The sequence below is a fragment of the Cricetulus griseus genome (assembly GCF_003668045.3).
Source record: "Cricetulus griseus strain 17A/GY chromosome 1 unlocalized genomic scaffold, alternate assembly CriGri-PICRH-1.0 chr1_0, whole genome shotgun sequence".
NCBI lineage: Eukaryota > Metazoa > Chordata > Mammalia > Rodentia > Cricetidae > Cricetulus > Cricetulus griseus.
In genome coordinates this window covers 231,520,854-231,546,065 of record NW_023276806.1, presented here as the reverse complement: position 1 = coordinate 231,546,065, position 25,212 = coordinate 231,520,854, and the positions used below count along the sequence as shown (strand labels likewise).

At 56.3% G+C, this 25,212-nt stretch overlaps 4 protein-coding genes across 8 annotated transcripts in view; 2 read left to right on the top strand and 2 right to left on the bottom strand.

The window, feature by feature from the left end:
- Msh5 (mutS homolog 5) overlaps nt 1–1,588 on the top strand; it is a 22,106-nt gene extending 20,518 nt beyond the window's left edge. For 4 of the 5 annotated variants that reach the window (XM_027388801.2, XM_027388803.2, XM_027388802.2 and 1 more), the window contains 4 exons: nt 86–229; nt 312–449; nt 1,016–1,089; nt 1,344–1,588. In XM_027388801.2, coding sequence (XP_027244602.1) covers nt 86–229; nt 312–449; nt 1,016–1,089; nt 1,344–1,455 — 468 coding nt within the window. In that variant the 3' untranslated portion in view covers nt 1,456–1,588. Of the gene's footprint in view, nt 1–85; nt 277–311; nt 450–1,015; nt 1,090–1,343 lie in introns of all 5 variants that reach the window. The other variant, XR_004772072.1, reaches the window with a different exon arrangement.
- A 140-nt stretch (nt 1,589–1,728) lies between these two features.
- On the top strand, nt 1,729–3,822 carry Sapcd1 (suppressor APC domain containing 1). Its single transcript, XM_027388835.2, has 4 exons — nt 1,729–2,278; nt 2,515–2,655; nt 3,052–3,144; nt 3,365–3,822. Exons 1-4 carry the CDS (start codon nt 2,102–2,104, stop codon nt 3,458–3,460), a joined length of 507 nt encoding a protein of 168 aa, XP_027244636.1. The 5' UTR covers nt 1,729–2,101; the 3' UTR covers nt 3,461–3,822.
- Nucleotides 3,785–12,151, bottom strand: Vwa7 (von Willebrand factor A domain containing 7). The gene is made up of 16 exons (XM_027388806.2): nt 11,801–12,151; nt 11,119–11,400; nt 10,656–10,752; nt 10,022–10,132; nt 9,480–9,675; nt 9,199–9,368; nt 8,231–8,343; nt 7,898–8,014; nt 6,757–6,942; nt 6,020–6,152; nt 5,757–5,909; nt 5,582–5,674; nt 5,055–5,356; nt 4,848–4,987; nt 4,519–4,693; nt 3,785–4,431 (listed from the first exon to the last, which is right to left on the bottom strand). The coding sequence occupies exons 1-16, from the start codon at nt 12,023–12,025 to the stop codon at nt 4,258–4,260; spliced, it is 2,667 nt and encodes an 888-aa protein (XP_027244607.1). The 5' UTR covers nt 12,026–12,151; the 3' UTR covers nt 3,785–4,257.
- Nucleotides 12,152–12,767: 616 nt separating this feature from the next.
- Nucleotides 12,768–25,212, bottom strand: Vars1 (valyl-tRNA synthetase 1; the record flags this gene model as incomplete). Its single annotated transcript, XM_027388693.2, is given in 29 exon segments — nt 12,768–12,912; nt 13,457–13,782; nt 13,867–13,978; nt 14,668–14,874; nt 15,016–15,171; nt 15,471–15,598; nt 15,725–15,803; nt 15,881–15,949; nt 16,031–16,135; nt 16,417–16,542; nt 16,619–16,689; nt 16,780–16,885; nt 16,999–17,089; nt 17,162–17,320; nt 17,407–17,510; nt 17,594–17,718; nt 17,870–17,960; nt 18,134–18,228; nt 18,318–18,426; nt 18,512–18,631; nt 18,906–18,987; nt 19,162–19,326; nt 21,524–21,651; nt 21,828–21,928; nt 22,108–22,192; nt 22,280–22,404; nt 22,625–22,763; nt 22,859–22,993; nt 24,996–25,212. Coding segments are annotated over 29 exon segments (3,625 nt in total), but the record flags the coding sequence as incomplete, so codon positions are not given.

Sequence of the window (25,212 nt, the reverse complement as noted above, 5' to 3'; positions counted from 1 at the left end):
AGAGGGGCAGGAGCTGAGAGAGAGAAGGAGGGGGCAGGTACAGAGGGCACTCTGGATCTCTCCCCTCACCTTTGCCCTCTGGCAGGTGGACGGGCTGGCACTTCTGGCTGCTGTGCTTCGACACTGGCTAGCTCTGGGACCCCGCTGCCCCCACATCTTTGTGGCCACCAACTTCCTGAGCCTCGTTCAGCTGCAGCTGCTGCCACAAGGGCCCCTGGTGCAGTATTTGGTGAGGAAGTCACTCTAGCCGGTGGCCTTTCCCCTTCTCAGGCCCAGGTGAGCCCCACACTGTCATTGTCTGTTCTTTTAAGACCATGGAGACCTGTGAGGATGGAGACGACCTTGTCTTCTTCTACCAGCTTTGCCAAGGTGTTGCCAGTGCCAGCCACGCTTCCTACACAGCTGCCCAGGCTGGGCTCCCTGAGCAGCTCATTGCTCGAGGCAAAGAGGTGATGAGGGCTTGTGTGCAGCCCCCTCCACCCCGGGGCTCCCTTGTAGCACACCTGTTCCTCTTCAAGCAGTTTGTTTTTAAGATTTATGTATCTGGCTGGGCAATGGTGGCACACACACCTTTAATCTCAGCACCCAGGCAGCAGAGGCAGGTGGATCTCTGAGAGTTCAGGGTCAGCCTGGTCTACAGAGCGAGTGCCAGGACAGCTTGCTCTACACAGAGAAACCCTGTCTCAAAAAACCAAACCAACAACAACAAAAAGATTTATGTATCTGCACATGTGTTTTCCCTGCATTTGTGTCTGTGCCTAGTTCCTGTGGAGGTCAGAAGAGGGCATCAGATCTCAGGAAACTGGAGTAGATAGTTGTGAGTTGCCATGTGGGTGCTGGGAATTGAACCTGGGTCTTCTGTGAGAGCAGCCAGTGTTCTTAACCACTGAGCATCTCCGCACCCTTTCACCTGCACCTCTTGAGGAGCTGGACTTGTAGGTCCACAGGGCTCCTGACCCTCATTTCCCCTCTCCCTGGGAGCCCACCAGCTCTCCCGCCTTCCTTCCTGTGCTAGGTCTCAGACTTGATGCGCCGCAGGAAACCCATCAGACCCGCCAATGAGCTTCTCAGGAGGAGCCAGGTGGAAAAGTAAGTGTTGCTCCTCCCCCAGTACTTCCCTCCACAGGGCCTCAGCCAGCCTGCCTGCAGCCCTGTGCCCTTCCCCTCACCAAGCCAGGTGTGGTGGCACAAGCCTGTAATCCCAGTGTTCAAGGCCAGCCTGAGCTACACAGCAAGACCGTGTCAGAAAATGACAAAACCGACACAGTATCCAAGGCTGCTTTCTGAAACCCTCAGCTCTTCTACGCAGACCCAGAAACCGCATGGTTCTTTCTCCCCTGCAGTTGCCAGGCACTGGTGCATAAGTTTCTGAAACTGGATCTGGAAGATCCCACCCTGGACCTGGGCATTTTTATGAGTCAGGAAGTGCTGCCAGCTGCCACCACCATCCTGTGAGAGCCCTTTCTCCACCCTCTCAGCTGCCCGGCACCCGAGACCACCACGCTGCTGCTCCCTTTTCTTTCCATGCAGAGTTCTCAGTCTGCACGCTTTGTTTTGTACTAGGAATAAAGTTTATTTTGGATCAGAATCCTTCCAAGGGTCACCTGACAGGACACTGAGAGAGCTGGGGCAGGGAGCAGTCCTTCAGAAACACAGTGACACTTGGCTGGGGTGCTCAGTGGTTAGTAGCACTGGCAGCACTTGCAGAAGTGGGTTTGGTTCCAGACATCACATGGTGGCTTACATCCATCTGCAGCTCCTGTCCCAAGGGACCCCTCACCTCTTCTGGTCCCCATGGGCTTGGGACACATGTGACGCACAGAAACACACTCACACACACAAATTCAGTCAGGTATGGTGGCGTACACCTTTAATCCCAATACTTGGATGGCAGAGACAGGCAGATGTTTGAGTTTGAGGCCAGCCTGGTCTATATAGTGAGTTCTAGGCTAGCCAGGCTACATAGGAAGACCTTGTCTCATAAAAAGTAGATAAATAAAATCTAAATAAATTCAGATTCTCAGATTCTGCCCTTAGGACTCAGTGAGGACAACTACTTCAGAGAGGAAATAGTTGGAAGGTTGACATAGTACAAGGCAGGATGGGTAGAAGGCAGGGCTTGGGGAGGGACCAGGCCTGGCTCCACCCTTCCTACTTCAGAGCCATGGGGAGCCCAGGTCCTGGTGGGCCACCCCTAGTGCAAGTGCCCTACACTGTCCTGCTGCTGCCGCTGGGGACAAGCCGCCAAGACCCTGGGGCCCAGAGCTTCTTCCTCTGGGTGAGTACTAGACCAGCCCGTCTTGGGCATCCTTCTGTTCCGCAGATCTGCCCTCCATCTAGTTCTGCTCAACTCTGGGGACCCACGAGCTTTCCCTGTGTCGACACCCTTGCTGCCCAAGTCCTCAATGGCCAGTCCGAGCTCACACTTAGTGACAGAGAGTGAGCCTTTTGAGTGTGGGCCATAGGTAGGGTCCTGCTAGGAGTGAGAGTTTGGCCTGTGTTTGTCTAAGCCAGCTGCAGATGATGCAGGCTCTGGAGAGGAAACAGGATGCTCTGTGGCAGGGCCTGGAGCTGCTGGAGCACGGCCAAGCCTGGTTTGCAGACCACCTCAGGGAGGCCCAGCAACGGCAGCTGCACCTGGGGGCCCTCGGTGAGGTAGGGAGCTGCTCCTGTCCATGGCTGGGGAGGGAGAAGCAGGGAGCATGTGGACCCAGGGAGTCTGCTCTGGAGAGGGGAGGGTTAACTTAGGGCAGGGGTCATGAAGTGGATGGGCATTGGAATGACAGGATGCCAGTCTGCATTCCATCAGAGTGGGGAGTGGCCTGGGCAGCTCTCACAGGGTCGGGATGCACAGGGAGGAACAGGGCGGGGAGGGGGCAGGGTGGGAGTTTGAAGGGAGCTGCAATTTTAAAAGAGCTGGAGAGGACTGGCTTTTCCCACCTGTCTGGAAGGGTTCTGGGATGAGGGAATCAGGATAAGAAGAGTGGCCTGTCGCGAAGAAGTGGCAGGTGGGTCTGTTTCCAGCACAATGTCACCCTCCAACCCACCCAGGATTTTCTCATGGACTTTGCCTCAGAGGCTGACTCCCCACAGCTAACCCAGATCCAAAAGGTGAATGCTGGTTTGCGCAGTCTGATTCAGACGGTGAGTTCGTTGTTTTAATGTATAGACTTTGGGGAGGTGGGGGCGTCGCACTGAGTTAGCTTTCCTGTACCCACTGGCAAGGCTGGTTCCTGCATGGTCCAGGGCCAGGAGGGATGCCAAGGGATGAGAACTTGTGGTAGCAATGGGCAAGCTGAAGGCTGTGACAGACCTGGCCCTACAGGGTGGGAAGCAGGTGCCAGTCTGACTCTCTCTCTTCTAGGAGTTGTCAAAGCAGCATAAAGAAGTCACACAGTCCAAGGGAGAGGTGGCTCTGTCAGGCTGCCCCCAAGGGCAGAGGGGCCCTACCCATGTGTGAACCCTCCCCTCCCAACACCACTGAATTAGGAGCGGAGTTGGGAGAGACCCCACACACCTTAATCTTGACCTGGCAGCCAGTGGCTCTGGGCTGTGGGTCAGAGAAATTCAGACACCTTGGTATAAAGTGAACTGGAAACTCCTAAAAGTGTCCACAGCATCTTCTGGATGTCCCTACCCTCACTCTGCCCCATGCTGTGTGCAAAATCACCTTTCTGCAGTGTCTGGGAGAAGGCACCATCACTGAAACCCTCCTTCAGCTTAAATAAAACTGAGCTAAAGAAGCCACCCTGGAACCTAAAGTGACAACTGTGCTTGCTGGTACCCTGCCCTCCTGGAATAAACAGTAACTTCCAAAAACAATTTTTAAAAAAGCCTTTTGTTTGGTTCCTGTTTGGGTTAGGAAAGGCACCTCATGGGAACCCATCACCCTCCGTCCCAGTGTCTAGGCTTGTTTGGTTGATGTTGTCTTTGAGATAGCGTCTCATAGCTCAGGCAGAGTAGCAGCAGCCTCCTACTCCCCTCCCTGTTGACAGGGACTACAGGTATGGCCCACCATGCCAGTCTACTCCTTTAAGAGAGATAAGGGGCCTGGGGGGGGGGAGGCAGAGGTGGATTCTGATTTCCAGGACAGCCAGGGCGACACAGTGAGACCATCTCAGAAAAAGGAGGAGGATAAGGGTCAAGTGTGACAGAAGAAGAAGAATCCCCAACCCGGTCAGGAGGGGCAGGCCCTGAAGCCATGTGACCACCCCAGCTTCAGGACAGACTAAAAATGTATTCTGTGGAGCTGCCGTGTTACCAGGAAGAGCAATCGAGCAGGAACAGCACCCCTGCGACTGTTCCCCACCACGATGTACTGACCGTCCCCTCCCCAGCTCTGGCCCGAATCACTGAAGGGGAAGGGAGCGGGGTGGAGGCGGCTGGAGGGAGCACTCGGCCAGCGGAGTGGGCAGGGCTCGCCATCGGACCCTGCCGCGAACAGAAGAGAAGAGAAGAGAAGAGGGGGATTAAAGCGGGCCAGGCTTTAGCGCTGAGAGGGAAGTGGAGGCGCCTTACCTGCGAGGGCGAGGCCAGCACCAGGAGCCGGAGGAAGGCATGGGTCGGGGGCACTGGGCTGGCTCCTTGACCCAGCGCAGTCACAGTCACCATCACCACACTGTCAGGGGCTGCTGAATCTGGGACCTCCAGCCACAGACGTCCCCAGGCAGATTCGTTCAGTCCCAGGTGAGCCCTGCAGAGTGGACAGAAGGCTCCCAGTAGGCTGCAGCCAAGGGGTGGAGCCAAGCACAGGACAGAGTCGAGGGCTGAGGACCAAGAGGCTGAGGCATGGGATGAGCCTCAGCAGCCCCTGTAGAACCCAAGCAAAGGTGGAGACGGAAACTCACCTGGAGAGGTTGGAGGTGAGGGAGAAGCGAGGGTTTACAGATGTCCTAAGGTCAAGATCCTGGGGGCCAGAGAAGCTGGCCACGTGCAGGCTGAGGGGGGCCTTGCTGCCTGGGGCCAAGGAAGCTGGGGGGCCACTGAGCTGCAGGGAAGAGCAGGTCAGAACAGCCGGCTCTAGTCCCCCCAGCCCTGGCCACACTTGTCCTCACCTCGAGAAGCACTGGAGCCACAGCGCAAGGCTGGGGGGCAGTCCTGCGCAGGCCCTGGCCCCCTCCATCCTGGCCAGCAAGCTCCAGGGAGAAGGGCGCAGCAATGGACAGCAGTGTGGGTGGCAGGGAGGCAGCCAGGAGGCCTCGTTCAGGGGGTCCCACAGGCTCCAAGGGCACCCGGCCCAGATGAGTGCCCTCTGGGACCCTCCGAAGGACAACATGGGAGAAGTGTGGCTGGCCATCCTCAGGGTTGTGTCTAGAGACCAGCCCTGTCACTTCCACCAGCAGCTGGGTCTGCAGCCCTGAGGCAGAGGGAAGGACAGTGGTGTGCGTGAGGGGGAAGGTTGTATTGAAATGGAGAGGGTCATGTGAGGGGGTCACGTGACATCCACTGAGCTGGACTCTACTCATCAAACAAGACACACACATAAATGTATTCATCTACACACACACACACACACACACACACACACGTGCAGTGAACTGAACTGAGGGACGCAGGTCAGTGAACAGTCTATGTATGCTACCTGCAACTGGCTGAGTCAGGGGGTAGAGGCCAGGGTGGGGTCCGTCCTCCACAGGAATCCCGAAGTGAAAGAGGAAGTCCAGGGAAGTCTGGGCTGGGAAGGGGGGAGTCAGACACTGAGAGGACCATGGTCCCCATGGTCACCACACCCCTTCCCAGGAACCTCCTCTCCTTACCTTGCACTCTCACCCGGGGAGTTCCCTCGGCTGCTACCTGCATCTCCCAAGACCCTGTCTGAGGGGGGTCGGTCATGGTCACTGTCCAGAACTGTCCAAAGCGACGGGTGTGACCCAGAGGACCTATGCCTTCCTCCGGGCCCTGGGACACCCCTGGGATGGGGGACAAGAGACTGTCACATGAAACGATTCTTGTCTCTGTGTAGGCCCCTTGTTCTGCACTCTTGATTTTCCTGTCTGCCTCGAAACGCACATTACGGTACCTGCAGGGCTCTTAATCCAGAAGCTACTGATGTCCCCATGTATCCGGACTGTGACCTGCCGGAGCAGCCTGTCTACAGTAAACACACAAGTCTCCCCAGGGGCGAAGACAGGAGGCTCCAGGGGAAGAGTCACCTGGAGATATGAGCAGGACCAAAGTGGAGAAGAGGAGGAGGCATGGGCTGAGGTGGGAAAAGGAAAGAGGGAAATGCAGAGGCTGGGCCTCACCCAGGGAGGGGTCCGTCAGCAGAGCACTGGACCAGGGACAATGCTACTGTGCTTGGTGACACAATTGGAGATGAGGAATTCAGAGTGAGGCCAGTATTTCTTGTTCCCCCTTCAAAGATGAGGAATGGCTGAGTACCGTGGTGCATGCTTTTAGTCCCAGCACTTGGGAGGCAGAGGCAGGCAGATCTCTGTGAGTTCAAGTTCAAGGCCAATCTGGTCCACACAGTGAATCACAGGCCAGGCCAGCCAGGACAACATAGTAAGACCTTGTCTCAAAAACAAAACTAAAAACAAAATTTCTTGCCTCAGCCTCGGAGACGGAGGTGGAGGGCAGGCAGGCAGTTACTGACAAAAGGCAAGGTGGAAGGTGGAAGCCATGGATCTGGGGTTGGGGGTGAGATGGGGACACATGAGAATGACGACTTCCCTCCCTGACCTTCTGTCAGAACCCCTTCTCCTCTAAGGAGACATGCAGGGTCTCAGACCTCAGATCTGGCCTGTACTCACTCACCAGACCAGCCATGCTCTCCCCAACAATGGCTGCCACATCCTGAATGTGCTGGTCTTTGGTGAAGATCACCTCTCCTCCCGATGCCAAGGCAATTGCCTCATATGGCTCAAAACGCAAAGGAGACAAGACCTCTCGCCGCACTCGCCCCTGAACCCTCGATGGGTCTTCAGTCACTAGGAATGTCACCTGTGGCCAAATGACAACCCAATGTTTGCAGTTTCCAAAAAGCAAGCACTCTTTCTCCTCGGACACCACCTCAGCTGTGCTTTCTCCAGAGCTGTGTGTGCCCCACCCCCTGCTGATGCTGTGGGTGGGGCCTCCCTGTGACACAGCCCTTGGAAGAAAGGTACTGCAAGTAAGTCTGGATGGTCCATTTCCCAGTTTTGGTTTTAATTCTGTTTTTATATTGCAATTTATTTTTTCTTGTGTACAATCCTGGGGATTGAGCCCAGGGCCTCAGTGTAAATACCACTGAGCTACAGCTCACTTTTGTTTGCCCAGTGTAGAGGGTGCAAAGTCCTTGTGCTGACAGCTAAGCACTAGGGAAACCAGGAATGCTAAACACTCAGGGTGTCTCTTCAATGGAAGAGATGTATGTATATCTGCCTGCAAAGTGTGAGTGACATCGTTAATAGCCTGGGGTCTGTGCTACCTGTAGGGCCAGGCCTCACCTGAGTCCTCCAGACTGTTACGTTTATCCCAGGGCTCCTCCTCCCGTGGCCTTTATCCCGAGCACTGTTTCAATAGAACCCATCCTTATGGAAAAGGTCATTTGTACTTTGTAGTTTTGTTGTGATAATGGTTACCAGGAAACTTTTTTCCAAGGTTGTACTGCACATACATATGCCTAGAGTAAACTGCCAGGGGTCAGACTCTAGAAGTTTGAGCCAACACCGACTGGCTACCTTCTTGCCTCAGGTAGACAGTGTCTCTGCTGGCTCTGGTGTCTGCAGAGACCACACAGCCCAGTTCTTTGAATGGCTTATTGGACCTGTTCAATATTGAACAGTTCAGTATTGCTAAGGGGATGGACCCGCCCCCCCCCCACACACACACTGGAGTTTGTTAAAGGTTCGGGGCAACCTTACACGAAACGACCATCTTTCCCATCTTTGGGTAGTTAATGCTGCTCTATGCTCACCCTGCAGCGCCGTTCCCGAGTCAGGGATTCTACCCGGTTGGTAAGAAAGGTGTCCTTGGGGGAGGCATCAGTGAAGACAAAGATGTCTGAGAGGGGTGGTGTGTGCATCAGGGCTAGCTGGTCAGGAAGAAAAGGCTGACATTAAAAATGGTGACAGAGGGGAGTGGGTGGGACCAGGGAGGGCAGAGCACAGGGGGCCCTGGAAGGAAGCAGGTGGAACTAGGAGCCTGGGACAACAGGGGAGGGGGTTCTAGCTCTGGCTCCCCCTGGTGGCAGGGCCTGGAAGGGCAGGATAAGAGGGAAAGGGAGGGGTAGGAAAGGGAGCCAACGGACCTCCAGGGCAGACAGGCACATCTCAGGCTCATCTCCACCCCCCAAGGCATGGATCTCATTGAGTTTCTGCCAGAAGCTGTCAGGGTCACTGGTTGTAAAGACAGGGCCGAACCCTGGGCAGGGGGGAAGGAAGGTCAGTTAAGTGAGGGAGACATGAGCCACAGTGTGGACACTGGTCCCCAAACTCAAGCCCTCTGCAAGAATAGCAAATGCTCTTAACTGCTGAACTGTTGCTCCAGCCCCACTTTTAAAATTTAATGAGAATAAAAAAGTTCTCACCGGGGAGGCTCATTGGGAGAACTGAGTGAGCGGGTGAATTTGTAAACCTTACAAGCTGACTAGACAGTACTGATACAGTGTTACTCCAGTGAGCAGGTGCATTTGTAAACCTCACAAGCTGACTAGACACAGCACTGATACAGTGTTGCTTCAGGCATCCACGAAGCAGGGGGTTAACTCACGAACACGTAAGACACATCAGACTCAAGCCTTCCCCTGAAGGAATTCTCAGTCCAGTAGGATACACCAGGTACGAGCCCGTTTTAGATGATAATTAGCTGGCCTGTCCAAGGTGCGGTGAGACTCGTAGTTGGGAGTAGGCCTAACAATCCCAGCCTCCCGATGAACAGACCCGTCTTCACCCTAATCTCTAAGGCAGCAGCCCGGAGAAGACGGCTCAGCAGTTAGGAATGCTTGTTGTTGCTGCTGTGCAGACCAACATGAAGGCAAAACAGCCGTTCACATTTTGTAAGCAAAACAAACTAACAAAACAACCCAAAAGACACATAAGTACAGAACCCTAAGGCAGGCAGAGGCGCCTGCCTAAACAGGCACCATTTCAGAGACAGCGGAAACAGCTGATTGACTATCTTCTATGCAGACACAGGTACCTAGCAGAGGCTCGCTCACGACACAGGTAGAATGGCCGGGAGGCCCACCTTCCCTCAATCCCTGCAGATCAATGCTACCTGGGTCATGGAAAGGCACCAGAACGTAGGAAGTGGGCTCCATGGGGCTGTCTTGCCGCTGCTCCACAATGCGGCGAGCCTGGATCTTGGCTGCATTGATCTCCTCCCCCATACTGCCTGTGGTATCCAGGACAAAGCTCAGGCTGGAGGCTGGCGTGATGTCCAGCAGCCTGCGGTCCAAGTCAGAGACACAGTGAAGGTTCTGTACATTTGTCCCCAGTTCCCCAGTTCCCCCAGGAGCACTGACTGATCAGGGAACCTGTCTCCAGGAGGCCACCCACCTGGAGAAACCCCTGTCTCCCAGGCGGCTTCGCAGGAGGCTGAAGACCTGGATGGAGGCTAGGAGAGCCACTTCCGCAGCCTGGAGGTGCAGCGTGTGGTGTGGGGAAAAGCTTGGAGATGTGCTGTCCTTGTTAATGCCTCCCCGAGGTGGCTGGGAGCTACTCTGGTCAAACTGGCCCCCATGGCTACATTTCCCTGGGTTGAGGAAAGAGATCTGGCTTATGAGGGTCAAACATCCATTGCCTATAACGAGTACAGGTTCCTTTCTCAGCGGCTGTGGCCTTCTCAGCCTTCATCAATGGAGCATCAGGAAATAGTGACATTTTGTGTAAACTGAGAGGGCTTGGGGTCTCTTTCTCTCTCCAATCCAGTCCCCAGCACTGCCCAGGCAACACAGAAAGTCTGGGTCTCCTCAGAGGCCCCTATCCACCCATCCTGTTCCTATTTCCACACCCTCTCCCAAGGAGACGCCACCTGGGTCCTCTGTTAAAGGCAAAGGAAGTGACTGTCTCCTCTTCTAGGGAGCTTTCCCATCTGGTACCTCTAGGTTTGGGGGGATGTGTTCCAAAGTAGCCAGAGGTGAGCAGTGTGAAGTCCAGCATATTCCCAGGGCAGCTCAGCTCCTCACAGTCAGAGCAGGTAGGATCACCCACTGGGAACAGAATGCAGGGAGCTGCAACCCAAGCCTCAGCCAGCTCCATTTTATCCCTGGTTACACAGTGTCTCCCTCTCAGGCGGAAAGACAGAGAGGACCACAGGCGCCTGGGCCAGGCTCAACATTTACATGTTGCGGTGGGAGCTGGTGTACAAAACCCAGAAGTGTGGGTACCAATCCTATGGGGGTTCTGCTCGCTGTGAGCTAGACCCAGGGATTTGGGAGCATGGGGGGTGGGGTGGGCTTTGAGAGAAGGCCATGGAGCTGACATGGTAGGGAGAATGAGCCACAGGAAAGACTGGTATGAGGTCTGAGAGCTGATCCATGATCCTGGATGGTTTCCCTGTGGGATGCTGAGAAAGCCCCTGAGCTGTTTTAGCTGTTGGATACACTAAGGAAACTCACGGTCCCTGCACGGATAAAACAATGCCCCATCCTACTCCGAGACAGCAGGGATGGGTGCATTGAGAAGAGGGGCTCCCTGAACTCCCAACTCCTCCACACAGGGTCATAGCCATACCTTGTGCCAGGCTCCAGAGCTCTGGTCTTGGCCAGAGGAGGTGAGGGTGTGGTTGCTGCTTCCCCAGCTCCACCCAGTTGCTGTGGCTATAGAAGTCCTGGTCCCGGGAGAGAGGGAAGGGGGGGATGGCATTAATTTGATCTAGTCAGGACCACCACCCTGACCTGCCACCTGGTGTCCCCACCCAGAAAGTATTTCACCCCTTGCTCCTGCTACCGGCCCCCACTTTTGCTCTCATTGCCCAGACAGAGCTTTGCCCAGGTGGCAAACCCTTTTGTCACAGCCTTTTCTGTCTTGGAGTCTACACCAAGGGCTTTCTAGTGGCCCTTAAAATAAGCCAACACCCATACACACACACCTCCATGGCTCCTTCTCCCTGCAGGACACAGGACATGCTGCCAGCCCAGACAGGGTGTGCCCCACCCACCCAGAGGAGGGGAGGCAGGCTAAAAGGCTCAGTCACCTGCAGGGCATGAAGTGCAGCGCCTAGGCGCTGTCGGGCCAGGGCAGACTCAAAGGCTGTGGCCGCCACCAGGGTCTCCCGCAGAGCCCCCACCAGGAGTGTGCGCCCCTGGACCAGCCGTTCAGCATCGAAGTGCAGGTCAGGGTTGTTCCTGGAAGCCGGCAGGAAGTCTTGGGCTGCATTGGCTCGAGACACCTCTCCTAAAGCTGCTCTGAACCGCCGGGAAGGTGACCCAGGTCCAAAGTAGGCAGCAAAGATGTCATCAGCAAGGAGGGTCCGGCCCTAGCAAGAGTGGTGAGGGACGGGGACTCCAGAGAAGGCCCTTGGCTTCTGCCACTGCCCCAATGACCATAGCAACTGGCACCCGAGGCTGGGTGTGAACAGAATGAGGGCAGGGAGCCCCATTAGGGCTCTGCAGTTTTCTATGTAGCCCTGGCGGCGTGGCACTCACTATGTAACTAATCCAGGCTGGCCTTAAACAGCAATTCTCAAGTGCTGGGGTTACAGGTGTGACTGCTGGGTATAGACTGTTTTCAGGAGGTGGCGTTGCAGAGGGAGGGGCGTGGAAGTGAGCAGGTGGAATGCTGACTGAGCCTGCCCTGACCACCAGAGCCCTCCACCTGAGAAACCGCTGGGAACTGTAGGAACTAAGGGGTGAAAGGGCCCAGGAGTGCTCGCTCACCCTGTAATCCTCCAGACGAAGGCGTGGCCGGCCTGGGGATGGCCGGTCCAGAAAGAGCTGAAGGGTGACATTGAGTGCAGCCTCCTCAGTCAGGTCTTGGTGAGTGACAGAGCCTGGGGCAGCCAGGAGGCTCCAAATGTTGGGGAAAAAGGCAAACGTTGGGAGCGGGAGCAGCTGAAGCAGAAGCAGTATTGGGGGGCCCAGGTGAGTCAGGGGTGCACCCATGGCTGAGGCATGGACCTAGGGAACAGAAGGATCTCAAGGGAGAAGCCACAGTTCTAGGGCGGGCCTTGCTGTCTCCATGGCACCCGCTGTCCACTTCCTGCTTCGTCCCAGGTGCATATACTTTAGCCTGCCTCCTGCACCCTGAACCTGCAACCGGTACAACCCAAGGGCCTATGAGGCTGGTAGCGCAGACATCTGCCATCAGGAGGGTCACAGGCTCCTCAGGATTCTCCTTCCTACACCAGGCTGAGCCCCAGCCCCAGCCCATGAACTGCAAAGTCCCCCCAGGCCTGTCCTACCTGGTTGCTGAGTCTCCTGAGCAGCGCTGGCCCGGGCGTGGCGTCACAGGGCACTTAGGTCAGAGTTATAATTAACTGGCCTCAGAGGAGTAGGAGGGAGGCCCTTAGCAAGGGCTGAGGTCAGGCAGCCCCAGGCCCTCTTTCATTTATGCCAACCCAGGGCCACAAGGTGCAGTGGAAGCCAGGGTGGGGCCAGGGCGGGCCTCGGTGGCCACAGCGCAGTGCAGAGCTGAGCTGCTGCTGCGAGGTGAGCTGGGGAGGAAGGGAGCCGCTAAGCAGCATGACTCAGGCCTGGCACTGTGCCAGAGACAGACCCAGACAGGCGCATCCCTCTGCCCACCAGGACTAGGGCCTGGCTGCCAGCCGGCAGCCCTCCTGCTGCACACACTAACACCACACCCCTGTACCCCTCCCGTCCCACCACACACAGACACAGACAAGAATAATTTTTGACAAAATATTTTATTGCTGCCATCCCTGTTGGTGGACCACTGGGGGTTCTGAGAGTTGGAATTGGGGTCACAGCATCTTCTGGAACAGGGCAATGGCCTCATCCACCTTCCTGAGCTCTGCCTGTGTCTGCTGCAACTGGGGGTGCAAAAGGGAAGGGTGTGTGGTGAGGACCCTGGCCCAAGGAGACCCAGACACCCCAGATGCAGAGGGGCCCAAGCTGGTAAGACGGGTGAGGACCACAGGGAAGTCAGGGTGGTGTGGGTGGTGGGTGTAACCCACTCGTCCGTCATCCCTGCTTCTAGAGACTTCCTTTTCCTAGGTGACCAGGGCCTCAGGTCACACACCCTGCCTGGTACCCCCACCTGTGCTGGAGCCCACGTGCTGCCTCCCCACATACTATCCTGTTCACCGTGAGGTCAAAAGGTCACTTCACTCAGAGGGACTGAGAGTAAGCGCTCAGCTGCCGCTGGTGCTAGACCTTAGAGGCAAGGGTGGTCGGGTTCCGCAGCAGGGTACCAGCCTGACGTTCTGGGTCAACCAGGCAGTTAAGCAGGGGCAGACACTACACCTAAGATTCCTGACTGCCACATGGGGTTCCAGGGTCCTAGCAGCCGGGCTGGCTGAGAACCAGGGTATGACAGAGGAAGCCGATGTTAGGGTAACCCCCCCACACACACACCTTCGCCTCATCTGCCTCCTGGACCTCAAGGGGCACCTTTGCCGAGTAGCCGGAGGCAGCACGGCGCTCCTGCAGCCGCTGGGCCTGGCGCTGAGCCTCACTTCGCCTGGCCTGCAGCTTGCCCAGCTCCCGGGCTGGGTCCACCAGCCCCTGCAGCTGCAGGTGGATGGAGCAGCGGTCTGAAGCCACAGCCACAGCGCAGCCCTGTGGTGCAGGGGCCCCCAGGGCCAGGACAGCCACCACACCCGCACTGGCCAGCGCTTGCACATAGCCAGACACCGAGGATGCCAAGGCCCCTGTGGCCTCATCAGCCACTTCCAAGAAACCTGTGGAGGAGGGAGAAGAGTGAAGTCTGGCTACTCAGACTCTGGGGGACAGTGGGACAGGAGGACATAGGGCCTGAGGCTCACAGTCAGGCCTGGTCCGCGTCAGGTTGTAGTCGGCACGCAGGGAGCGCACAGCTCGAGTGATGCTTAGTGCCAACTCCATAGCAGCTTCAGCCTCAGGGTCCTTCCAGGAGCACTGTGAGGTGGAGGGTGAGGGGTGAGAGGGTTGCAGTGTACCCTCCAGGAGCACTGTGAGGTGCAGGGGTGAGGGGTGAGGGGGCTTCAGCTGCCCTGCAGGAGCACTGTGAGGTGCAGGGGTGAGGGGGTCTGCAGCTGCCCTGCAGGAGCACTGTGAGGTGCAGGGGTGAGGGGGCTTCAGCTGCCCTGCAGGAGCACAGTGAGGTGCAGGGGTGAGGGGTGAGGGGGCTTCAGCTGCCCTGCAGGAGCACTGTGAGGTGCAGGGGTGAGGGGGTGAGGGGGTCTGCAGCTGCCCTGCAGGAGCACTGTGAGGTGCAGGGGTGAGGGGTGAGGGGGCTTCAGCTGCCCTGCAGGAGCATGTGAGGTGCAGGGGTGAGGGGGTGAGGGGGTCTGCAGCTGCCCTGCAGGAGCACTGTGAGGTGCAGGGGTGAGGGGTGAGGGGGCTTCAGCTGCCCTGCAGGAGCATGTGAGGTGCAGGGGTGAGGGGTGAGGGGGCTTCAGCTGCCCTGCAGGAGCATGTGAGGTGCAGGGGTGAGGGGGTGAGGGGGTCTGCAGCTGCCCTGCAGGAGCACTGTGAGGTGCAGGGGTGAGGGGTGAGGGGGCTTCAGCTGCCCTGCAGGAGCATGTGAGGTGCAGGGGTGAGGGGGTGAGGGGGTCTGCAGCTGCCCCGCAGGCCACACCTCATACCTCTGAGGGCTCTGGGTAGGGGGTGACACACAGGCTGGCAGGAGCTGCTGGTGTCCGCCGGGGCAGCCTCTGGAACAGCTCCTCTGTGACGAAGGGCATGAATGGAGACAGCAGCCGCAGGCCGACGTCCAGGCAGGTGTAGAGGGTCTGCCGGGCACACTCCACTGCCACCTGGTCCGCCCCATTCAGCACGGGCTTCAGGCACTCCTAGAGATGGGGAGGCACAGTGCTCAGGGTCAGGACCACCCGGCACTTGGAGTCTTCACTGCACCTTTGAGGACTGGAGGAGCCAACACATGGCCAAGCTGAGGCCAGAGCCACAGTGCCTAAACCCCGCCCACTGCTCACCAAGTAGACGTCACAGAGCTCATAGAGCCAAAAGCTGTACTGGGCTGTGGTGATGGCTGGAAAATCGTAGGCCTGGAAGCCTTCATTGCTGAGCCTCACGGCCTCAGTCAGGCGGCTGCGGATCCAGCGGTCCACCAAGCTCTCGTGCCCTTCAGGCTTGGGGGAAGAGGAATGTCAGCCAGTGGCCACCACATGCCCAGGGCGGGGAACCAGACCCACAGGAGTACACAGGGACCACAGTGGAGCCTGCAACCCTGACTTGTCCAGTGTCTGAGAAGAAAGGATAGGCCCAGCCCCTGGGCGAGAGCCCCAGTGCCTGTCAATCATCAGCCTGTCTGTCCCAGGGTACAAGGGGACCCTCAGGGTCTTGGCACAGCAGGGACAATGCTTGGCACTTGAGGACTGCACGCGTAGCCTGTGGGGGCTGTCAACAATCCCAGCCAGCAGACCCTCACCTTGGAGGTGGGCAAGGGCACGAAGCTCTTCCCAAGGCCACGCAGGGCGAACTTGGTGGCATTCCAGAGTTTGTTGCAGAAGTGGCGGTACCCCAGGATCCTGTTCACATCCAGGTTGATGTCTCGACCTAGACGAGGGGCCAGTGTGACGCCACCCTGTTCTCCCTCCCAGAGAGGGCCTCTGCAGGCCCAAGGTGGAGGAGAGCATGGGTCTCAGGGAAGGGAGCAGGCAACCGAGGGGATGGGGACCATACCCTGGGATGTGTAGGCACAGAGTCCAAAGCGCAGGGCGTCGGTGCCACACTCGGGAATGCCTGCTGGGAAGTCGGCCTTCTACAGGATGCAGAGCAAACAGGGTTGTAGGCCCTGCCCACCTGCTGCAGCTCCACCCCTGGGGGGGGGGCCCATACCTGTCCTTCTTTGGCTTTCTCCACCTCAGTGGGATCCAGGTTGCTGTTCAGCAGTTGGTCATGGAGGCCCTGAGGGAAGAGACGGGCTTTTGGGTTGCTCTGGCCACAGCCCCGTGGCCATTCCTAGCTAACCCTCTGAGTGCCCCCCACCTGCAAGGAGACTCCATGGATGACATCTAGGGGGTCAATGACATTGCCAAGAGACTTGCTCATCTTCCTGCCGTGGGCGTCACGGACGATGGCATGGAGATAGACCTGGGAACACGAAGTGGAAAGAAAATGAGGCCACAACCCCTCCAGTCTGGGCTCTCACCAGGGTCTGTCCACCTGGAACTAGGTCCCAGTGGCCCCACCCACTCAGTGCCTCAATGCGTCTGACAAGTGCCCCTCCCCTGGGAAGAAGAAAACGTGGGCTAAGAACCAGTGAGTGGAACCCTCAGCCCTGGGCTAGACCAACCAATGCTATTCCTAGCTAACAGCCACACAGGAAGGTAGGTGAGGAGGCTGGGGGGGGGGGGTCTTAGCCATCTTCACACCTCTCTGAAAGGCAGCCTGCCTGTTAGTTTCAGGCCGAGCATGACCATCCGGGCCACCCAGAAGAAGAGGATGTCATGGCCTGTCTCCAGCAGGGTCCCAGGGTAGAACACACTAAGGTCTTCTGACTGGGGAAAATGAGGGTGTGGAGGTTAGCCAAGTGTTCCCTTTCAAAGCCCCCCTCCTCTTTGCTCTAGGACACACCTGATTGGGCCAACCAAAGATGGAGAAGGGAAAGAGACCAGACGAGAACCAGGTGTCCAATACATCCTCATCTAGAAGAGGCCAAAGGTCAGAGGTTAGAGGGATGGGAAAACAGGCCCAGGATCCCCACTGTGTCCCCACCCTCCGTGCCCACTCCCTGCCTTGCTGAAGGCTGATCTTGTCAGGGGACACTCCAAACTCCCGTGCTGCCTTCTCTCTGGCCTCTGCTTCAGTGCGTCCGCTCACCCAGTACCGCCCATCAGGGTCCTAACAGAGAGGGTCATCAACAAAGATCCTGCTACTTTGCCCAGACCCTTCTGCCAACCAAGGGCCCAACAAAGCCACAGCCACTCAAACATCTAGCTACAGCCTTTTCTCACCTCCCCAGGGGGTACAGCTGGGTCACTGACGGTGACGAAGTAGGCAGGGATTCGGTGGCCCCACCACAGCTGCCGAGAGATGCACCAGTCTCTGCAAACAGCAAGGGGTTAGTCAGGGTACTCGGCATGTGCCCCGCCCTCCCCGCCCGGGGACCACACACACCTAATGTTGTCCATCCAGGAATGCCAAGTCCGCTGATGGGCCTCAGGCAGGATACGGAGGTCGCCCCGGGTTACAGCCGCACTGGCAGCCTGAGCCATCTCCCCACAGCGCACGTACCACTGTGGCCTTAGCAGGGGCTCCACCACGTCCTTAGAGCGGCTGGAGAAGGGCGTGCGTCACGGGGAGGAGGCCAGGGGAACCCAGAGAAGCCCCATTGTCCCATCTGCGCCTGTCCCCAGTCTCACTTGCAAAGTGGCACCACCATGGGGTTGTCCTTGATGCCGCGGAACAGTCCCCGCTCTTTCAGTGCAGCCAGCACGGCCTTCCGGGCCTCAAACCTGGGCATCCCCTTGATGAGAACGGCCTCATCACGGCGTTGCCCCAGTAACCATCGCCCCCCCTCCCCGTTCCCTACAATGCAGACACCCTCACCAAGAAAGGTGGCGGCACGTTGACCAGGGTCCCCTTGGAGTCCATGATGCCGATGGCCTCCAGCCCGTGCCGCTGTCCAACCTCATAGTCATTCTGGTCATGGGCAGGGGTGATCTTCACCGCACCTGGGGTGACACGGGGAGTGTCAGTGCTCCACCAGACGCTGTGGGCTCCCACACCACCGTGTCCACTCCCTATTACACTTCCCTGCACCCAGCCCCAGTCCTGCCTATGGAGTGAAGACGACCTTTCATCTCTTCTAAGGCCCCTGCTCACCTGTGCCAAACTCCATGTCCACAAAGTCATCAAAGACAACAGGGAGGCTCTGGGACAAGAAGGGATGGATGACTCTCTTTCCCTTGAGGTGCTGAACATAGAAGAAGACATCAGAAAGGAAAGACCCTCACCCAGGCAGAGCCTCCTGTCCTGGGCTAGCATCCCTCCCAGGGTGCCACAGCTCCAATTTCAAGGCTGGGAAAGGTGCCCAGAGCGGAGCCCAAACCTCAGAGCCTGTCTCACACCGACGGTGGCCCTGCCCACCTGGTATCTGGGGTCTTTGGGGTGCACAGCTACAGCCACGTCTCCCAGCATCGTCTCAATCCGAGTCGTTGCCACCACCACCTCCTCGTCGCTGTCTGGGGTGACAGGAGGTGCTGTGTCTCAGCTCCCTCCTCTGTTCCTGCCCTCCTCCCCCAGCCCACATCCTGGTGTCCTTAGCTCCCACCTGAGCCTTGGACCTTGTAGGCAAAGGACACGAGGACCCCAAACTCCACCTTCTCCTTGTAGCCAGGCACAGAGAGCAGGGTACGACCAGTCAGCTCCTTCTTATCCACCTGCGAGATGGGTGTTTAGAGAAGTGGCCCCAGGCCTGGGTTGGGGAGGACTAGAGAGGAAGACGGGCTGTGGGGCAGAGGTTACCTCAATGTCAGAAATGGCAGAATTGAGGGTGCAGGACCAGTTGACCAGGCGGGTGCTACGGTAGATGACCCCTTCTTCATGGAGCCTAACGAAAGCCTCTGTCACAGCTACTGACAGTTTCTAGGGTGGAGGAAAGAGAAATCTTGGTGCCCAGAGGCCAAGGCAGACACCCAAGACAGTGGGGTCCACTAGAATCCTATACCCAGCACAGATCCCGCAGGAGAGCACCAGGACAGGCCGGAAGCCTAGTGATGGGACAGAAGGGAGCTTCCAGCTGGAATCTGGGTCTGGACTGCTGCTTAGAGCGGAGTCCTCAGCTGTGTCCTAACCTCCTGGTAGAGTGTAGCCCACCCAAGGAGCACCCCGGCCCTGCCCCAAGGCTCCGCCTGCATACAGGGTCCATGGTGAAACAGGCTCGGTCCCAGTCCAAGGAGCTGCCAAGTTTCTTCAACTGGTGGTAAATCCTGTCACCCTTCCTGGAAGTGGACAGAGCCCACGATAAGCCTTCAGCCATCTGGTGGCTGACGGGGCAGTGAGGGAGGCACTCATCCCTCTGAAATTGACCTGGGCCCTTCAGTCAACCCAGTGGGAGGGTCTGAGGCTGCAGTCAGGGGCCCCACGTGGAGGAGGAAGGGCTGCCATGTACTCACTCCGCCTTCCACTCCCACACCTCCTGGAGAAAGGCCTCACGGCCCAGCTGGTGCCGGTTCACACCCCGCTCTCTCCAGAGCTTCTTCTCCACTACCACCTGGGTGGCAATGCCTGCGTGGTCACAGCCCGGGTTCCATAGGGTCGTCTCCCCTCGCATACGGTGCCTGTGGGAGGCATGGGGGCTGGTAGAGCAGCGTCACCCCAAAGGTCTCAGGCTTCTGCCAGGGGGCAGATGGATGCTGAGGAAAGGGATGAACTGAAACCCCGTGTTCCAAAGCCAGGTGGGAAGAGGAGTCACAAGGCCAACAAAACAATTGATGGGAAAAAGAACAAAGAGGAGGCTCTCGCCCAGCCAGACAACTAAGCACCAAGACAGTCCCATCAATCGAGTTTCCACATAGGAACAAAGCCACAGACAGAAGTAAAACTCGTCTCTGCAGACCCAGGCAGACTGCTCAGGAGGTTTTGCTCCAAGCCCCATGTTCTCAAGAGCCTTACACGTTACAGTGCCCAACCAAGAAGACACAACAGGGAGGGGCACTCTTAGTGCTACAACTGGTAGGATGCTCATGCTCAGTGGTTAAGAACACTGGTTCCTCTTCCAGAGGATGTGAGTTCAAATCCCAGCACCCAGATGGCGGCTTACAACTCTAACTCCAGGTCCAGGGATCCACTGCCCTGTTCTGGCCCCCAGAGGCACCAAACACACATGTGGTGCAGACATATGTAAGGAAAATACTCGTCATATTTTATAAAACTTTACATTTAAAAAAAAAAAAAAAAAGAAAGAAAGAAATGAGCCAGGGCATTGGTGGCGCACGCCTTTAATCCCAGCACTCGGGAGGCAGAGGCAGGCCGATCTCTGTAAGTCTCCAGAGCGAGTGCCAGGACAGCCTCCAAAGCTACACAGAGAGACCCTGTCTCGAAAAACCAAAAGAAAGAAACAAAGAAAGAAAGAGAAATGAGGTTAGTCTATATATAGGAACACAGCACAAAGAGGAGCTATTGAATATAAGAAAACAGTTGAGGAACTTTTTGTGTTGGGTTTTGAGATATAGGTCATTATGTAGCCCCCACTGACCTTGAAATGGCCGTGACCATGGCCGCCTTGTCATCACACCTGACTATATAACAACTTTTTTTTAAAAGATTTATTTCTTATGTATACAGTGCTCTGCCTGTATGTATCCCTGCAGGCCAGAAGAGGACACTAGATCTCATTTCAAATGGTTGTGAGCCACCATGTGGTTACTGGGAATTGAACTCAGGTCCTCTGGAAGAGCAGTCAGTGCTCTTAACCTCTGAGCCATCTCTCCAGCCCCCAACAACTTTTTTTTTTAAGAGTTAACAATTTTTATTTTATACATGAGTGTTCTGCCTGCATGCATGTGTACCAGAGGCATCCGATCTGGAAATGGAGTTAGGGATGGATGGAGTCACCTTGCAGGTTCCAATCCCAGGAACTCCACAAAAGCAGCCAGTGCGCTTAACTGCTGAGCCATTTCTCCAACTCTGAGTAACAATTTTTGCTGGTCAGATTTAAATCTTTCCTATAAAAAAAAAAAAAAAAAAAAAAAAAAGGCAAGGCCAAAAGAAAAAAGGGGCTGGGGACCAGAGTTTAGCTCCCAGCCCCATCAGGTGGCTCACAGACACCGTAAGTCCAGCTCTGGGGCAATCGGCAGCCCACTCTTGTGCACAGACCCATGGAGATGCATATACACAATTTAAATAAAAACTTAAAAATAAAAATTCATCTAGAATAACAACTACCTCCCTTTCTAGCACTCAGAGGAGGCCAAGGAAGATGAATCTCTGTGAGTTCAAGGCTGGCCTGGTCTACAGAGTGGTTTCCAAAACAGAGTTAGACCAACACAGTGAGACCCTGTCTCAGCATTCGAGGACCTAGTGTGTCCTGGAAGAACATTAAATTTCTACAGCTATGTGTATATGCGAGCAGACAGCTAGGAAAGACCTGACAACAAACCAGGGCTCTGTTCTGGGACAGAGGAGATCTGGGTGGAAAGATGAAAAGTCTGTTCCTGCCTCTCGTAAAATCCAAAGGCATGCCGCCGCTGCAGACCAGTGGTGGGGTTCTGTGGCTGACTGCAGGCTTAGCATGTACCTGCCATGGGCCCACTCCCCAGCGCTGTAGGTGACAGTGATGACAATGTTTTCTCAGGGGACAGAAGGGGGAGAAGGAACCTGTGGAAGTCAGGTGCACAGAGGATCACCTACTAGAGAGATGCAGGGCCCCCCAGAGGGGCCAAGCAATGCCAACATGGCAGAGTTGGCCTCGTCAGCGGAGAGAGAGGAACTGAGCAGGGCAGAAGGCACCAGATGGCGGTGCAGACAGGAGCTCACCATCGAGTCAGGGAGTCCTGGATGGCGTTGGTGAGCGCGTGGCCCAGGTGCAGGGAGCCTGTCACGTTGGGGGGTGGGATGCACATCATGAAGACACCTCGGGGATTTGGTGCTGACAAGCTAGGGCGCTGGCGGCAGAGAAGGAGGCAGAGGCTAAGGCACACGGCACCCACATGTGGGCCTCCTCAGGCAACGGCTAAGGCACACGGCACCCACATGTGGGCCCTCCTCAGGCAACGGGTCCTCATGTCCTGCCCTTCTCCACCTCAGCCCCCTCTGGGCCTGGGCAGCAGTAACCACTCACCCCATACTCTGGCTTGAAGAAGCCCTGCCGCTCCCACCAAGGGTACCAGGCAGCCTCCACATACTGAGGGCTGTAGGAGTCGGGCATGGTGCCACTTACATCTGAGAGAGAGAAGAGAGCCTACTGAAGCTGGACAGGCTCAAGTCAGTACAGAAGGAACAGGCCATAGGAGAGGCATGAGGCTGTTCTGCAAGCATCACTCAGCAGACCGAGGCCAGGGCATAGCAAACGGAACACGGAAAGCAGCAGCCAGAGGTGGGGTCCCTTCTGTAGCCAGTACCTTTCTTTTCCCCGGGTTGGGTAGGGAGGTCATAGGTAATGACCCCAGGATCCCGTTTCTCCTTCTTCTCTGGTTTTGGTTTCTTCTGTTCAGAAGGAAGAAGACACAGACCCAGACATCAGCTGCTCAGCAAGATTTCTGTCCCCTCCCAGCCCCATCCTTTGCCTTCTACCTCCCCAGGTGGGGGCTGCTGCAGCTGGGTCTTCTGCTTCTGCTGGAATTTTTCGAGCTTCTCCCGTTTCTTGGCTTCTTTCTTGAGCTGAGCAGCTGTTTTGGGCGTCGCAGTGCCTTCAGGGCCTGGAGAGAGGCAGAGACATGCAGACTCAAGGCTGCAGGGACCCTCTATGAACAGTGCTAAATCTAAGAAGGGCTATTTCTAGTGCCCTCAGGCTCAAGCCCTCCCCCTCCCACAGGCTCCCCACCCTAAGGGCCCAGTCAGTTCTAAGATAAAAGACAAAGCACGTTACACGGAAGGTCCCAGAGGACCATTTGTCCCTCTGCCACCCATCCTCCTCACCTGGCTGCTGAGTGACAGACCTGGTCCCCGAGTACAGGACCACTTCTCCTAGCACAGCCCGGAATTCCGGTTGCCGGACACAAGTGTTAAACCAGCGAGTCACATTACCCCAGATCCGGCGGACAGCAGGGTCCAGGACCTGAGAAGAAAACAACAAAAAAACCAATTATCTTAGTCACGGTGCAGCAAAGCCCAATGGTGCACACCTGTTCTCCCCAAACTGCAGTGACTCACATATCTGAAGGGCAGCAGTAAGGCTGTCACAGCAGCTACGTCTGCCAGTGTGGGAGCATCTCCAGCCAGGTAGGTGTGCAGCCGAAGCCAGTCCTCCAAGGGGCTCAAGGCCTTGCCCAGGGCCCCAAGGGCAGCCTAGCAGGACAGGAAAAGGACATGTCAAGGCTTACATGCTTCTAACGCAGTGATTCTCAACTTTCCCAATGCCAAGACACTTTTATACAATCCCCTGTGTTGTGGTGACCCCCAACCAGAAAATTATTTTGCATTGCTACTTCATAACTGTAACTTTGCCATTGCTATGAATTGCAAATATCTGTGTTTTCCAAAGGTCTGTGAGATGATGTTTGACTTCCAAGGGGCTGTGACCTACAGGCTGAGAGCCTCTATGATCATTTGGTCTCCCTATTCCCATGATCACCAGCTCTTGGGCTAACTCCTTCCTCATCAAATGGTCACTGTAAAAGTACAACTGTTGGGCCTGGCGGTGGTGGCGCACGCCTTTAATCCCAGCACTCATGAGGCAGAGACAGGCGGATCTCTGTGAGTTCGAGACCAGCCTGGTCTACAAGAGCTAGTTCCTCAACAGCCTCCAAAGCCACAGAGAAACCCTGTCTCAAAACAAAACAAAACAAAAAAAAGTACAACTGTTAGGTGTGCTGCTGCTGGCCTTTAATCCTAGTTCTCAGAAGGCAAAGGCAGAGAGATTTCTCTGAGTTTAAAGCCAGCCTAGTGTACACAACCAGTTCCATACCAATTAAGGCTACAAAGTTAAGACCCTGTCTCAATGAAACACCAAAACGTCTGATTGGAAATGTAGGTCAGAGGGGGAGTGTTTAGCATGTAGGAGTCCCTAGGTTTGATCTCCACATGTATGTATGTATATATCATAAGACTGGAGAGATGTAGGACATTGATCAGTAGTCAAGAACACTGGCTGCTCTTACAGAGGCCCCAAGTTTGGTTCCTGTCACCCATGTGGTGGCTCACAACTGACCTGGTTATACCCTTGGTCTCCCTGGGCACACATACATGCAGACAAAATACAGGCATAAAATAAAAACCGAATGCATACACGCATTTGTGTGTGTGTGTCTGTCTGTCTGTCTACAATGAAGCCTATCTCTCTGTCTGCAATGAAACCTATCAGGCGCTGAAATTAAAGGATTACGTACGTACGTAAGTACGTGAAGCAGCAGTCTAGACAAAACAGTACATTTCTAGGTATGGAAACCACTACCCTGCAGGAAGAAAGGTGCTCTCTCCGCATTGACCCGTCAGGATCTGAAGCCGCAGGCCAGGGCCTGTGCCAGCCACCCATTCCTTTACTGAAGGAGCACTCAGTGTCCAGCATGCACTTCTGCCCAAGGCTTGAGTCTGCCCTGGAAGGGCTCACAGACGGTGAGAAGCCACCTCCCTTCCTCCCCTTCCTCTCCCTTCCCTCCCCCTGTTGCATGTCCCCTTATCTCCTCCCGGCACCTATCATTTCTCCCTTGGTGTTTCCACATCTCAAAACAACTGTTCACATCCACCATCCCTGCCAGACTCTCAAACTTTCACTCAGTGTACTGGCTAGTGTCACACAGGTTGGTGTCATTTGGGAAGAGGGGACCTCAACTGAGAAAAAAAATACCAGACTGTCCCCTAGGCAAGTCTGTGGGGACATTTTCTTAATTAATGAGTACTGGGGAGGCCCACCCTGGGAAAGTCGTCCTGGATGGTATAAGAAGCAGGCAAAACGAGCCGTGCACAGCCTGCAGGGCCTGAGCTTCGGTCCCTGCCTGCAGTTGCTGGCCTGACTCCCCCGGTGATGGAGTGTATAACTGAGCTGCACACGTAAACAAATCCTTCCCTCCCCGAGTTGCTTTTGGTCGTGTTGTTTGATTACGGCAACAGAAACCCAAAGGCCCTCGGAAACTTTAAAGTGCCTGGCACAGCTGTGAGTTCCAGGGCGTCCGGGGAGGGCTCCACGGTCCAGGCACTCCGCGACCACACCGCTGAGGAAGAGATTACATCACCTCATATGCTCATACGCTCAGTCGGAATTCAAAGCGCTCCCAAAGCCACGGCCCCGGCGGCAAACAGGGATCCCAACACTCCTTCCACACCTGACAACCGACTTGCGCCCCCTCCTCACCTGGGGATCCTGACCGGGACTTCTGAGCCCCAGGGCGGGCAGCGTCGCCCCGCAGGCCGCCGGGATGAGCTCCGTGTCGGCATAGCTGACCCACTGTTGGACGAGCACGGCCGCCCTGCTGCCGCCGGGGCCCCCGAGGCCCGCGGGCCACAGCAGCTGGGCGACAGCCGGGGCCCCCCACACCCACAGGCCGCCGGGCCCCTGCTCCAGGGCGGGC

Excerpts from the sequence above, each read along its gene's own strand:
- Sapcd1 (XM_027388835.2), top strand. The coding sequence starts at position 2,102 with ATGGGTAGAAGGCAGGGCTTGGGGAGGGACCAGGCCTGGCTCCACCCT. Across the intron at positions 2,279-2,514 it reads CCCAGAGCTTCTTCCTCTGG|CTGCAGATGATGCAGGCTCT; the intron begins GTGAGTACTAGA and ends TGTCTAAGCCAG. Across the intron at positions 2,656-3,051 it reads ACCTGGGGGCCCTCGGTGAG|GATTTTCTCATGGACTTTGC; the intron begins GTAGGGAGCTGC and ends CAACCCACCCAG.
- Vwa7 (XM_027388806.2), bottom strand. The coding sequence starts at position 12,025 with ATGGGTGCACCCCTGACTCACCTGGGCCCCCCAATACTGCTTCTGCTT. Across the intron at positions 11,401-11,800 it reads TTCGTCTGGAGGATTACAGG|GGCCGGACCCTCCTTGCTGA; the intron begins GTGAGCGAGCAC and ends CACTCTTGCTAG. Across the intron at positions 9,369-9,479 it reads GGAGACAGGGGTTTCTCCAG|GCTGCTGGACATCACGCCAG; the intron begins GTGGGTGGCCTC and ends CTTGGACCGCAG.